The sequence below is a fragment of the Clupea harengus genome, chromosome 18 (genome assembly GCF_900700415.2).
Source record: "Clupea harengus chromosome 18, Ch_v2.0.2, whole genome shotgun sequence".
Classification (NCBI taxonomy): domain Eukaryota; kingdom Metazoa; phylum Chordata; class Actinopteri; order Clupeiformes; family Clupeidae; genus Clupea; species Clupea harengus.
The window spans coordinates 16277969-16293507 of NC_045169.1; the positions used below are offsets into that span (position 1 = coordinate 16277969).

General features: G+C 45.0%; 2 protein-coding genes across 3 annotated transcripts in view; one reads left to right on the plus strand and one right to left on the minus strand.

The window, feature by feature from the left end:
• The first annotated feature begins 3293 nt into the window (after positions 1 to 3293).
• hacd4 (3-hydroxyacyl-CoA dehydratase 4) lies at positions 3294 to 11177 on the plus strand. The gene is made up of 7 exons (XM_031584941.2): positions 3294 to 3485; positions 3884 to 3990; positions 4507 to 4634; positions 6532 to 6644; positions 6966 to 7075; positions 9063 to 9191; positions 9488 to 11177. Exons 1-7 carry the CDS (start codon positions 3481 to 3483, stop codon positions 9568 to 9570), a joined length of 675 nt encoding a protein of 224 aa, XP_031440801.1. The 5' UTR covers positions 3294 to 3480; the 3' UTR covers positions 9571 to 11177.
• A 229-nt stretch (positions 11178 to 11406) lies between these two features.
• Positions 11407 to 15539, minus strand: part of focad (focadhesin) — a 125678-nt gene continuing 121545 nt past the window's right edge. For both annotated transcript variants that reach the window (XM_031584637.1, XM_031584638.1), the window contains 5 exons: positions 15083 to 15260; positions 13892 to 13989; positions 12834 to 13085; positions 12430 to 12505; positions 11407 to 12034 (listed from right to left, as the gene is read on the minus strand). In XM_031584637.1, the coding sequence (XP_031440497.1) occupies positions 11961 to 12034; positions 12430 to 12505; positions 12834 to 13085; positions 13892 to 13989; positions 15083 to 15260 (678 nt within the window). In that variant the 3' untranslated portion in view covers positions 11407 to 11960. The remainder of the gene's footprint in view (positions 12035 to 12429; positions 12506 to 12833; positions 13086 to 13891; positions 13990 to 15082; positions 15261 to 15539) is intronic.

Genomic DNA, 15539 nt, shown 5'->3' on the forward strand with positions numbered 1-15539 from the left:
TCTCTCTCTCTCTCTCACACACACACACACACACACACACAAAGGGTTTTAAAAGTCATAAAGTCTCTCTGTTTGTCATCTTTGGCAGTTGTGAGTCTGATGACATGTGAAGTCCCCCAGAGATCAGTCCTCTGACCTCTTCTGTGCTGCCTTTGGGTCTAATTCTACGGAACAACATTGATTACCATAGTTATGCAGATGATACACAGATATATCTGTCTCTCTCACCCGATGACTACAGCCCAATTGACTCACTGTATCAATGTTTAGAGCTCATAAATAATTGGATGAGCTAATGGGCTTTAGGCTACTTTTGAGAACAGAACATAATTACAAGATACACTTTTTGATGCACGCATGGTCTCTGGAAAAGTATTGGTAACCAAATCAATCGTTCTCTCTCTCCCCCTGGTGGCGCAAATGTGAATTTCTGACCATGCCGAAACGTGCCCTGAGGCAATCCCTAAAAGCCCGAGACGTTTAAAGATTCGCTGTCAAATCATTAGACAGGTTTCCCACAGGTCTTATCCAAAGATAATGCACGTGTTTTGTGGGCTACACGGACAAATAGCTTGTTATTACGAATGAAGCTGTGGTTTTGGACTTTGTATGGAGAACCATATTAATGAATAGGCAATAAAGAATGATTATTCGAAAATGAAGCGAGTGCAGTACAGCTCTAGTGACATTTTGGACGCAAACCACGCTCTTAACACAACTAAAAATCACGTCTCAGGATTGCTGCGCACATAAGTTATTTCGGGTGTATCATATGCCAAAACACATCAATCTTCTGGCCACAAGAGGGCCTGCTTTATCCGTGTGCCATTTGAGACTGTGACCCACAGGTAACGCTAACAAGTTACAGTTTTTCTCCATTGCTTTGGGTCACTTCACGAAACAGAAATGACATTCTCAAAACAACACGTGCAAACCTCCAAACCACTGTGCACTTGTTCACAACAGATTTGAATTTCTCATTCCTTTAATCAAATTGCAATTGTATTAGCACATTCTTGTAAATGACAAGTACAATTGCCTACAGTTTGCACACATTTCAAATGATTCAGCACATCTTTGCAAATGGTTAGCTTCAATTGCCTTCAGTTAGCCCAATTACCAATTTAATATATCTTGCTGGTCTAAACTGACTGTTGCTTCTTTCAGTCAAGTCACCTGCACAATAGTTCACTCCACTGTCAAAATCCTTCAGGCACATAATACCATGAAAAACATCATGGTATACTGTAATATGGATCTCTTGGATCATCGGCTTAATTTTCAGGTGCAACTAGAACTTTACTAATCAAGGGGGAGATTCACACATCCAATCACCAATCACACAGTAAGTTTAGTTAGCTGACAGGTCCTATCCAGGAGTATAAATTCTTCCATCAAATATCTAGAGCTTGACCAAGTTCAGTACAATTTATGAACATGGAAGCACCTGGCCAGGGAAACAACCAAGGGCAACTGCCTGCTCGAGGAAGAGGAGGAAGAAGAAGAGGAAGAGGAGCAAGGGTGGATGTCCCAGGCCAGCGCTGGGGCAACATCACCATGTGTACTGCCATTTCAGAGAATGGTGTAGTCACCCACATTCCCAGTCTTGGCCCATACAACACCCAGAAGCTCCTGGTGTTCTTGGACCGCCTGCACTCTGATCTTATCCCTCTTAATGAGGGGGGGTTGGTAGGGCCTCACTTGCCTACATTTGTCATTGTGTGGGACAATGCCCATCCAAGGATGCTGATGGTGCTCTTATCACCTTACTCCCCATTCCTCAATCCTATCAAGAAGTTTTTTTTTTGCATGGAGGTGGAGGGTCTATGAGCATCGGGCTCTAAACCAGAGGTCCCTTCTCCAGACAATGGATGCTGCTTGTGTCGATGTCACAGCAGATCAGTGTAAGGGATGGTTGTGGCATGCACGCCGATTCTTCCCCCGTTGCATAGCAAGGGAGAACATCAGATGTGATGTTGATGAAAATCTGTGGCCAGACAGACATGAGCGCGAGGATGAGCAGGAGAGTGAGGATGAAAACTAAACTTCAGCTTTGCTTTACTTTCCTACTGTATGTGTTGTTACAGTAGTGTAGGCTATACATAATTTTAGTTTTGATGTGCTTATTGTTTGACAGTATATTGTGCTGTACACATTTTTTGTTTCTGTTTGGCAATTACTGTAACAATTTCCATGGCAGTAGCCTATGAGTGCAATACAGTAGGCTATGTGATGTGAAACCTTGTTGGCTCCTCTTGAATTAATCTTTTTCTGTTTGATACACATAGTATTCTGGAAAGAAAACATCTACTACAGTAACCATTCAGTGTCAAAGGACTGAGCCAAGATTGAAATGTGCACATGAGGGATATTTCTATGGTCCACTGCCATACTGACAAAACATATAAACGTTTTGACCTGCAGTGTTTAAACAATGCCAAAGGGACTTTTCATTTTGGGGGCACTGACTATTTGTATGAGAAAAGGAATTAGTTTTGACTGAATGTCATTTCTGTTTCAAGAATTGAGCCAAAGCAATGGAGAAAAACTGTAATGGGTGTCTTTTCAAACATATAAGTAATACGAATGATTTATCTTGGGGTCTACATAAGCAAGGTGGGAGATCGGGTACAGTTGATACAGCTTGATTGTGATATAGCCTGTATTTTCAATCCTTGGTCAGTCACCATCAATGGGTTTAAATGGGTGTCTAAATCGCACTTCGTGTTTATAAGCAAATTATGAATAAATTAAATAAGTTATGGATATTATTGATTGATAATATTTTAGTATACAATCAAAGGAAACGGCATATAAAATATCACTTATTTTCAGTGTCTAGTTTTTGTGCAGTAGTGAATGAAGCAAAAAGTGTCTCAACTGTACTCAGTCTACCCTATAGGCTCTAAAGGAGAACCGAGGAGACAACTGAACACACAACCACCCACAGCCTAAATGTAGACACAGATCTTGTGTACTATTAAACGTCGTAGTCCTGAATCCCGTTTTGTCCTGCAATAGTGTGAGCTCAGTTCTTCAAGAATACGTCTATTGCCCGGCTACAACTGTTTGCTTACGTAAGAACAAATAACAAACCTAGCCGCCAGCATCGTTGGGCAGTGAAAACATCTGAATTTCAGGTGTTCAAATGAAATGTAGGCCAGATTGAAATCTGCATGTTAATCTCACCATCAATAGCAAAAGCAGTTTTTTACTTGTGTACTTTTGTGTATCTTGTCATGATTGACAGCATCTCGGAATGCGGGCTGAGTGTGACTGGGGGTTGGGTTAGGAATGGGGAAGCCTTTTCGCCACAACAGCAGATCCAGCAGAAACGACAACATCTGTCAGGCAAGTCCAGCCTTTTTGACGTAACAGGGCAATATAAGGACCGGACCCACAAACTTCCTTGAATACAGTTTAAATCGAATTGTTTGGAAAAAAACAGCATAGAATTTTCGCTAACTTCATTTTCCAGTCATGAGGTAAGTTTAACAGCAATGAACTGCACCCCGTGTTCGTCTCGCTCTCCAATTTAGACCGCAAACTTTTACAACGTCTTGGCACCTCGGATTTTTAGCCTGCAAACGTTCAGTCGAGTCTCAGAACCAAAACGATATGAAATGCAAGCAACCACTAAACGCAGATCTACATGTTGGCTGTTAAAATAAGCTCTTGAATCCACGCAGTATTCGCATGTGTTCAAAGTAACGTAGATATTGCTCAATTCACGATGTGCCCTTCTCACCATAGACCTGTGACAAGTTACCATGGAATTTCCCATCTGTTTGGCTAATAGAATGTATTGTAATGTGGATCTCTTAAGTGACAACGCTATTCTGGTTGGCAGTGATAGATATTAATGTTTATTTTTTCTCTGCAGGTGCAGCATAAGGCTTGTTTATCTTTTAATCTACAATCTACTTCAGTTCTCGGGGAGCACGTGGATTTTTGCCAACATGACGGCCAGATTCCTTTTCTTCGGGAGAGGTAAGCCCTCAGCCTCAGCCGGTCTCCACCCAGAGAAAATAAACAGCCTGAAGAGTGAAAGGCCAAGTATTTACCTCAGAGCAAGGCTGTCACAGACAGGCGCTAGGGAGAGCTATGAGCAGTGTTAATGGGGTAAGAAGGACGCTTATGCATAATATTCCTCGGTAAACACACAGAACGGAAATAAACACCTGAAGAGGCTTCTCTAAGAATAGGCTACAGATAACCGCCGTGGCTCACAAAAAAATGGATAAATGAAAATGTACTAAACTACTTTTAACAAAACAGTCCCTCATAACAATACCATTTGGTTGGTGTTTGAAAGGAAGGGAGCTCCCTGAAGCTGGGTGAGAGAGTCTGCTTGTAGGTGCTCACCCCCGCACGTTCTACTCGGTTCTACTCGGTGCTCGGTGTGATTATGAGTCTGTGGTGTCTTCTCTGCTTGTAGGTGCTCACCCGGACATGTTCTACTCGGTGGGGGTGGTTATGAGTCTGTGGTGTCTCCTCTGCTTGTAGGTGCTCATCCGGACATGTTCTACTCGGTGGGGGTGGTTATGAGTCTGTGCCAGCTGCTGTCCATGCTGGAGTTCTTCCACATCGCAGACAGCCTCGAGAAGGCCAGGCTGCTCCCTCGCATCATCCAGGTGAGTTCCAGGAGTTGGCCTGTAAGGCCTTTAATCACTTTAAGGAGCAGTTTGTGATTGTAATCCCATACACTTATTGTCAAATTCAGCAAATTGCTGAATTTCATGGTCCTCTAGCTTTCCATTGTGTGTTTGTAATTAAAAAAAAAATATATGGGGTGTTGGTACACAGTCCCGGGTCTGTAAATGGGGAACACATATAGTGGCTCGGACCGAGCCATAAACAATTGCAGCCAATCAATGCGTTGCTTCAGCAGCACGGAAGGGAGAGGTGTAATGTCAACTACCTTTCGCCAGAATCATGGACTGTACCTTTAAGCTGTACAGTGGTGGAGACCCTCCTTTGGCCAGATGGCCTTTTCTAGAAAAGGAACCAACACATGGAATGGGCTGCCTACTGAACTTAACACAGACAGAAATTGTCAACATTTTACAATCAAACTGAAGAAATGTTTAAAAGCTAACCAATCATGTAGTTATGTGTAGGGGTGGGGGTAGGTGTGTTTATGTCTATATGTATATATGTAAGCTATACACAGTATAAGCATATGTGTATGCTGTGTATATATGAATGTGTGTTGGAGTATGTATGCATATATATGTATTCTGTCAAGTTGTACTGCGTTATTCTAAGGTCAATAAGATGATTGTGAACATGCTTTATAAACATGCTTGTGAACATGATTGTGAACATGATTGTGAACATGCTTTATAAACATGCTTGTGAACATACTTTATGAACATGCTTGTGAACATGATTGTGAACATGCTTTATAAACATGCTTTATGGACATGCTTGTGAACAAGCTTTATGAACATGCTTGTGAACATGCTTTATGTTTGCTTTAAAGGCCCTTCTAGGAATGGGTATTTTAAATTAGCAGTAGCTATGAATGCTGTGATATATTGGACTGGATATTTGATGTGTCTGTCTCTGTCCCCAAATGAACACTCTAAACTCTAAAGAGGCTCTTTCTTTGAGTTTAGTAGCCATTGTACGGTCAGAAAATCATGATTTTGGTGATCGGCGCTTCCCCCTTTTGAAGTAGGACGGGCACGTGCAATTGCCCTGATAAGTTTAGTCTGGTTCAAATTAACGACATGGTTTCACCGCGGATCAGCCGTGGACGAACTGATATATCCTGTCCTCAATCATCTCGGTAATTTAAACTGGCTAATGGGACAATTGATCGACTTAACTCAACTACTTACGACGAACGAGGCCCTGGACTGTCACGTTGTTGTTTGTGGATGGTGGAGTGTCATGTTGTTGTTTCGGGATGGTGGAGCGTCATGTTGTTGTTTGGGGATGGTGGAGCGTCATGTTGTTGTTTGGGGATGGTGGAGCGTCATGTTGTTGTTTGTGGATGGTGGGGATGGTGGAGCGTCACGTTGTTGTTTGTGGATGGTGGGGAAGGTGGAGCGTCATGTTGTTGTTTAGGGATGGTGGAGCGTCATGTTGTTGTTTAGGGATGGTGGAGCGTCATGTTGTTGTTTGTGGATGGTGGGGATGGTGGAGCGTCACGTTGTTGTTTGGGGATGGTGGAGCGTCATGTTGTTGTTTAGGGATGGTGGAGCGTCATGTTGTTGTTTAGGGATGGTGGAGCGTCATGTTGTTGTTTGTGGATGTTGGGGATGGTGGAGCTTGATGTTGTTTGGGGATGGTGGAGTGTCACGTTGTTGTTTGGGGATGGTGGAGCTTGATGTTGTTGTTTGGGGATGTTGGGGATGGTGGAGCGTCATGTTGTTGTTTGGGGAAGGTGGAGCGTCATGTTGTTGTTTCAGGAAGGTGGAGGGTCATGTTGTTGTTTGGGGATGGTGGAGCGTCATGTTGTTGTTTGGGGATGGTGGAGCGTCATCAGAAGCCCTATTTATTATTTATTATTCCTCTGCTTAGGTGATGGAGCGGAACCTGCTGCTGTTTGTGGTGTTTGTGAGTCAGGAGGAGTTTCAGAGCAACCCCATAGTGTGTGTGCAGTTCTATCTGTGGAACATTGCACAACTGCTCAGGTCTGTTGTCTTCTTGTTAGACAGTGTGTGTGTGTGTGTGTGTGTGTGTGTGTGTGTGTGTGAAACTGGCGTAAAATGTGTGTGTGTGTGTGAGCCTGGTGTAAAGTGTGTGTGTGTAAGACTGGTGTAAAGTGTGTGTGTGTGTAAGACTGGTGTTAAGGTGTGTGTGTGTGTGTGTGTGTGTGTGTGTATGTATGTATGTGTGTGTTTGGCGGGTGTAAAGTGTGTGTCTGTGTGTGTCTGACTGGTGTTTAAGTGTGTGTGTTTGAAGTATGTGTGTTTGTGAGACCGGTGTAAAGTGTGTGTGTATCTCTTCTGCAGGTATCCCCATACTCTGTTGTGTTTGGTCAGCAGCACCCTCTCTGCTAACACACTGTGGGCGCATCACACCTTCAGCATCCCCGTGTACGTGCTGTCAGTGCTGACTGAGGGTAAGGCACACACACACACACACACACACACACACACCTTCAGCATCCCTCTGTGCGTGCTGTCAGTGCTGACTGAGGGTAAGGCACACACACACACACACACACACACACACACACACACATACATATACACAAACACACACACCTTCAGCATCCCCGTGTACGTGCTGTCAGTGCTGACTGAGGGTAAGGCACATATACACACACACACACACACACACACACACAAACACACTCACACATTCTGCATCCCTGTGTACGTGCTGTCAGTGCTGACTGAGGGTAAGGCACACACACACACATATACACAAACACACACACACACACACACACATTCTGCATTCCTGTGTACGTGCTGTCAGTGCTGACTAAGGGTAAGGCACACACACACACACACATACATATTCAGCAAACACATGCAGACTTGAGGCTGAGATGACTCACTCCGATTACAGCTGTGCTGAAGCACAAAAACAACCCGAAACTCAGATAGTCATCATACTCAAAGACAGATGAGTGTATAAGCATGCACATTCGTGTGTGTATGCACCATACACATACTTGAAGATGTGAGTGTGTGTGTGTGTGTGCACCATACAGATGCTTGAAGATGTGTGTGTACCATACACATGCTTGAAGATGTGTGTTTGTGTGTGTGTGTGTGTGTTGGGGGGGGGGGGTGGTGGTGGTGAGTGCATCATACACTTGCTTGCAGATTTGCGTGTGTGTGTTTGTTGGCAGATCAGATCTGTGTTTTGCAGTCCTGTGGTGTAAGGATGTTGACACAAATAGGATTACACACATCAGGCAGAGTGAGAAAGACAGGATAGAGAGACGAGAAGAGAGGAAGAGAGGAGGGAAAAGACAGAAGAGAAAAGACAGGACAGAGAGAAGAAAAGATCATAAGGTGATCTTGTTTCAGTCTGTAAACTGTTGATTCTCTTGTGGTTCTTGGCCACCGGCACACACACACACACACACACACACACACACTGTTCGGAAAACTATCTACAGGGAGGAAACCAATGTTTAAGCAATCAGGAAATGAGAAAGACTAGGGGCATATACTGTATGTATCTGTGTGTGTGTGTGTGCCTGTGTGTGTGCATGGGTGTGTTGGTATGTGCGTGAGGAAGTGGGGTTAAAAGAACACACTCTGGTGCTGACTCGTGTGTGTGTGTGAGAGTGGGAGCTCTGGTGGCAGATAGCACAGTGAGTGTGTGTTAATGGTAGCTACCACCACTGGCAGAGGGTCCGAGGGAAGTGTGTGACTAATACAGCTAACCATATGGTCTTCTGGGCTTGGAAGATAAGGAAGATAAAGGCATTTCCTCTGCTACTTCTGTTACTCATAAAGCATGGCATACCCATATGAGGCGTACTTCTGTTAGCATAGCATACCCATATAAAGCCTACTTCTGTTAGCATGGCATACCCATATAAAGCCTACTTCGGTTAGCATAGCATACCCATATGAGGCGTACTTCTGTTAGCATGGCATACCCATATAAAGCCTACTTTTGTTAGCATAGCATACTCATAAAAAGTCTACTTCTGTTAGCATAGCATACCCATATAAAGCCTCTGGTCTTCCCCCTCTCTAAAGCCGTCTAAGGTTTTGAATAGTGTGATGGCTTCACAATGCAGTGTGATTGGTCAGTCACACTAATGATTCGGACACATACAGCATCTCTGTAGTTCGACCAAAAGTCCAAAACAGTAATAAAATGGCAAATGATCCACTGTCATAACCACTATAGTAATCACTACACGTAATTCGGTCTTTTTAATCTCCATGACATAACTGGTCCTTTTCACAATCTTGAATGGCAGGGATCAGTATTTGGCAGGGGCTACTGTATGTTAAATTCATATTCTGCTGTCCTGGTTCTTCACTGCGTGTGCCTCAGGGCTCAGTATTTGGCAGGTGCTAGTGTATGTTATATTTATATTCTGCTGTTCTGTTTCTTCTCTGCGTGTGCCTCAGGGATCAGTATCTGGCAGGCGCTGCCGTACTTTGAGAACGGCATGTACTCCATCCAGCTGACCGCTCCTGTGCAGGTGTTCATCCACTTCCCCTACGTCCTCATGGCCTACCTGCCTCTGCTGGCCGCAGGTGAGTCCCAGGAGCTGCCCAGTCTCCTCCACGTCTGGGCCGGGTCTGGGCTCACAGCCAGCTGCCGTCTCCAACTCTGTTATGCTTGTTATTTGCACATGTGTGATTAGTTCCTGTCCTATAGGCACCAGTGTGTGTGATTTAGTTCCTGTCCTATAGGCTCCAGTGTGAGTGATTGCCCCCTTGTGTGAGTGCTTCTGTTTTGTCAGGTAAAGTGTTTGCCAGGGGCTCTGTCACATGTTCTGTGTGTGTGTGTGTGTGTGTGTGTGTGTGTGTGTGTGTGTGTGTGTCTTCAGCTGCCATGGTGACGGTGTGGCTTCTGCTGAAGGAGAGGAAACAGCAACTGGACTGCTGGAACAAGAAGCTCAAGAGGAAGTGACATCACTGCAGCGACTTCTCTGACCTCTGACCTCATCTGACTTCCTCTGAGGGGTCTCTGAAGGACAAGTGGACTGGATGGATGTGAAGGGAGGAACTGCTCTGAAGTAACCGTCTCCGTGGAGACCATTGTTGACCTGGCATAGCACTGGATTAGTGCGCTAGCTAGGCAGACATTTTTTTTATGACAAGCCCATGCTCTTTGCGTTTTATGTGTGTGTATGTGTGTGTGCATGTCTGTGTGCATGTTTGTTTGTGTGTGTGTGTGTGTGTATGCGTGCATGCGTGTCTGTGTGAATGTGTGCATGTTTGTGTGTGTACTATATCCCCACTCCTCATCCCCTCTCTGAAACTACTGATGGGTCAAGCCCCACCCACTGCCCCTGTACTGCCCCAGAGGCTATAAATCAGATATCGGCAATGCAGCATTATTCAGTTCATGAGCTTCTGGCATTATTCACAGCATTGGATGTTCAGCACTGGCCCCCCACTGTGAAGAGACAGGGTAGTAAGAGCATTTCCAGTCTGTGACTGTGTATTATTGGCTTTCACAACACCTCAATTTGACCTAAGAGTGTGTGTGTGTGTGTGTGTGTGTGTGTGTGTGTAATTCGATCCACCAAGGTAGATTCTGAGGTATTATAATAATCGGTTCCTCCTAAATGAAGAGGATGTGGCTCTGTCAGCCAAGTGCCGCAGCAGAGGAGTGGCTGCTGACAGACTTGGTGGTTTAGTGGTAAGGTGCAGGTAAGGGGAGGGAGGGCCATGTAGTCAAGGTACAGGTATAGGGTTCAAATCTCCCCTGATATGAGGAAGTTTCATCTTACAATGTAGGAATTGTTGCAATCTCTGAACAAAAGTAGTAGAAATATAAAAACCTAATATTTCCAGGTATCGTATATAGTTTTTGGTGCTTGAGAAGAAGCTGTATTGGCTGTATCGGGTTGAGTTGGTGTGACAGAGTCAGTGGTGCGTGGCAGTGTAGCGAGAGCCAACTGTGAGAGGTACAGGGTTCGAATCCCCTGTGACATGATGGAGTGTCACGGCCTCAATGTAGGAACAGGTGTAATCTCTGAACAACTAGGTTACTTCTGCTTTACAATACTAGAGACCAAGTCGGACGGCCTGAAAAAGGGCAACACCACCTGTGTTCATCTCTCGTTTTTTTCGGGGGGCCAAGTGTGTGTTAGTGGTCCTTCTAATGAAGAAGCTTCAGCAGGATGTGTGGCTCAGGGGAATCATCACAGTCTCTCATGACGGAGGTGTTGGGCTCAAACCCCTCCAGTGAAGGCTGTTCTTCTGTAACTCCCTGTGGCCCATTATGATTTTTTTTAATATTAGTCCCATGCACCCTGATACAGTATTACCCACTGTATTCCCCACAGTATGTTTCTGTCTCTGAGTGGCAACACTGTTCTGGTGGTGATAAGTACTCATCCTTAGGAAAGTCTGTGTGGGTATGTGTGTGTGTGTGTGTGTGTATATGGGTGTTGTGGTTTTCCATACTGTATTGGTATTCTGCATCTGTATGTAAGTGGCTTTCTTCAAAGTACATCATTTCAAAAAGACAAATGGATTGTGTTTGAGAAATGTATTATATTTCATGCTTTCAATTAAAAGATCACAAAATATTTAGAGTTTGCATGGGTCAATGGGTTAAATCATCTACCTCTGTGTGTGTGTGTGTATGTGTGTGAGTGTGTTAATGGTTATTAAGAAAGGCCAGATCCAAAGCAGGCTTATATATCTCTCTCTCTCACACACACACACACACACGCACTCACTCACTCACACGCGCACTTACACACACACACTTAGACACACACAGTCTGCCCAAGAGTTTTACAGGCATTATTTTATTCTTGTGTCAGTCACACATAGGCCAAAGGGAATGCTCAGGGCACAACATACATTTAGCACAGAGTCCAAGTCCTCATGGGCCTAGAAAGCTTTGGTTTAGGCCATCTGTGTGTGTGTGGGTGTGGAATGACACTGGTGTGGTAAAGGCCTCGCTGTGTGTGTGTGTGTGTGTGTGTGTGTGTGTGTGTGTGTGTGTGATGACATCGGGGTGGTATGGGCCGGAGGGCAGAGAGCTGCAGGACCGTGCTTAGCTTCTTCATTGGCTCCACAGGTCAGTACTGAGCCCACAGAACACATTCGTGGCTCGGCGTAAGGTTCAGCAGCATCAGGGACAGACCGATGATGGGTTTGTTCACAGCCAAAACCGCAGCACGAAGAAGTGAAGACTCACGGCAAAGGCTAAGCAAGCTGGACGGCAAGTAAGAGGTGTGTGTGTGTGTCTCCTGCAGAACATCAGCCATATAAGGATACAACTACTTTGTGTGTTGTAAGCGTATGAAGTTGATGTGTGTGTGTGTGTGTGTGTGTGTGTCACCAGCCGTATGCTCTGGTCCATACACCCTTCTTCTTGAACTCTGGGGTGCCTTTCAGAGAGAGGAGGGCAGCTGCAGGAAGACAGACGGGCATCAGAGATCTACACACACACACACACACACACACAGACACACTCACACACACACAGACACAGTCACACACATCTCTAATATCTTTCATACACAAACGCCACCTGAAAAACACAACTTACATGCACACATACACAATTATACATCATTAATATCGCTCTCATACACACACACACGCCTTTGGAAAACACACATTACCACTCATACAATTCTAAAACACACACACACACACACACATCTCTATATTGTATCTCTCAGTCATCCCCAAGGCCCCTGTAATCATGTGTTGCAGTAGTGGTGGTGTGTTTTAAAGGCTGGTGTGGAGTTGGACAGAGAAGAGGGGTTTCCCTGAGGCGGGAGCAGGGGTAGGGCCTCACCTTTGGCACTGAAGATGGTGTGATCTGATAGGCCGGTTGCTGGAGCCTCTGCCATGCTGAAGAGCCAATCTATGAACTACAACAAGCACAGGAGTTCGTCACTAAATACCTCAGCTCCACAAGGATACACTTTTTTAATTACCTTCTACAAGTATACGCTTTTTATGACCTTTTACAAGTATACACTTTTTATGACCTTCTACAAGTATACGCTTTTTATGACCTTCTACAAGTATACGCTTTTTTATGACCTTCTACAAGTATATGCTTTTTATGACCTTCTACAAGTACCGGTGTACGCTTTGCTTCCTGCATTCTCTGTGCAGGGGTGTAATATCCTGCTGAGGGTAAATGTAAGAGCGTGTGTTTATATTCTGACACTGCAGTGTGTGTGTGTGTGTTACCTTCTGAGACTGGGCCTTCCAGGGCTCTTTTCCCAGCAGCTGTGGCATGCAGTGTGGCAGTGCCATCTGACACAGCTGCAGTACATGCTCCTGGGCAGAGGGGGCGCCATAGAGTGCGTGGGGCAAACCTGCTTGTACCGCACTCTGCTTCCATGGAAACCACTGGGCCCTGACCCCCAGCAGCAGGGGCATGGAGAGGTCGGCCCACGACACCAGGGCTGCCGAGAACACTCCAAACAGGAAGTCTGTAGCCTGCAAGGGACCATGGGAAACTGAGTCTTCATAACTCAACCATTTTTAAGCTCTTCTACAAATTCACATGATACACTCTCTGTTCTTGTTGTCAACTTGAAGTGCACTCAGGATCAGTTTGACCAGAGAAGGTGAGGTTACGGAATTGTTAACTTCAACAGAACTCAAGCACACACACTTCGGCCCAGGAGCCCAACACACACACACTTCTGCCCAGAAGTCAGCCCTCAAGGCAATAAAAAGTCAAGGAAAACCAGGGGGAAGAGAACAACATCCAGGACAATCTGATGCACACTCATCTCTCTCTCTCTCACACACACACACACACACAAACTATCTCTCTCCCCCCCCCCCTTTTACACACACACACAGTCACACAGCTCTCAGAGCTGCTTCTACATGTGAAACAGACCACAGCATTCCAGAAGGATGAGGAACGCCATCCCTGAGTGAGTGTGTGTGTGTGTGTGTGTGTGTTGGTTTGAATGCAGTAAGGGTACATAACTGTGTGCATGTTGTTCGTGCAGTGAATGTGTGTGTATTGCTCTGCATGTATGTACACACACACACACACACACGCACACAGTGCATAAGAGCATTTTTGTGTTCATGTGTACACAAACATGTCTTTACAAGTCTAATGTATTCTGTATATGTATAATGTAAAAGAGTACTTGTGTGTGCGTATCTTGTGAACAATAATATGCCTATGAATTATGTAAGAAAGTGTGTATTGTGTGTGTGTGTATATGTGTGTGTGAGAGAGAGAGACTGTGAATGTGTGTGTGTGTGTGTGTGTAAAATACCTCTGTAATACTGTCACATTTCACTGTTGTTGCTCCGTACGCTACATTCCGGATGTGGCCCATTAACTCCAAAAGCCACTCCATACGCTTAGCTACACCTGCAGACACACACACACACACACACACACACACACACACACACACACACACACACACAGGTAAACACAGAGCACACACACAGCAAGCACAGCATACACACACAGTCACAAATTTCACACACACACAACCATATACACACACACACACACACACACACACACACACACACACAGGTAAACACAGAGCATTATTTATAATTTCACAACTGAATACAAGGCAGGATAACTTAATATGCAAGTGGTTTATTATATACTAATATATATTATATTATTATTATATACAAGTGGTTTATTTAACTTTTAAAGAGATGGAGATCCAGCTATGTGGTGAATGTCAGGTGAGTGTCTTCCATGCTAACTTCATCGCAGCCATGTGACTGATCTGCCTGATCATTAAGTATTGTTTAACCAACATAGATTCGTATCTGTCAATCTTAACTCACCCACATATATTCTAATGTACAGGTATTTGTGAAGCACATTTCAGTGACATTTCATGTTACGTCCACATGGCTCGATGTGGGGATAACATTAAATTGGGAGACCATACAGAGTTAAGATTAAAGAAAAAGGTAATTTATTAACTCATTAAATGAAAATACTTACAAAAAGTCAGTAAATGGGCGGCAAGAGAAAGTAAAGCTCAATGTAGTGCAGATCAGCATAGTGTATGTGTAGTGGTAAAATGACAAAAGAGGGAGCTGAGGAACAAAGGTCTTGCAGCCCTGTGCCAGCAGAAGGGAACCGAGAAGAGACCACCAACTCACATCAGGAACTCTTTTTAAATGTCCCCGCCAATCAGCTGCCATCTAGCCATGTTGGCCAGACCAGACGGCTCCCCCTGTAGACTGGAGGGAAAGGGGCAGCCCAAAGTCTTATTTACCAGGGTTTGAGTGAGGCAGACCCAGCACGGCAAAGCCAGGCATGACACTTTTCCAATACTTTCTGGCTTTATATATTTTTCCAAAACTTCTCCAGGCCTAGAAAGTGCTAATTTCAAGTTCCATAACTCTTCCTGTTTTTTCATGACTGTATGGCCCCTGCCTCGACCGCGGGACAGCATGTGAGCGTGACATCTGATTGGCTGGCTCACCTGTGTTGGGGCCTGAGGCGAACCGTGATTGGTAGAGGCACTGCAGCAGTAGCCAGCCCACTCTGTCCTTATTGGCCAGCCTGAGGGTGGCGTTGATGACATCGTTGAGGCCCAGGAGTGGCACCCGTCCCTGAGAGGCCAGGAGGGCCAGAGTGAAGGGCGCCTTCTCCACACTGGCCTGCAGGAGGCGACAGAGAGCAGGGAGCACAGTCAGCACTCAAAACTGGTACAGAGTCAGTTGCTACTGTTAGGGCAGATATAGGCTGCATTTATCTGTGTGTGTGTGTGAGTGAGTGTGTGCGTGTGTGTGTGCGTGTGTGTGTGCATGCGTGCGTGCGTGCGTGCGTGTGTCAGGGTTTCTGCAGGTTTCAACAAGTTCAATTTAAGACTTTTTAAGACCTTTTTATGACCATGATGAATGCAATTTAAGACCTATTTCACGTCCTTATGGGCAAAC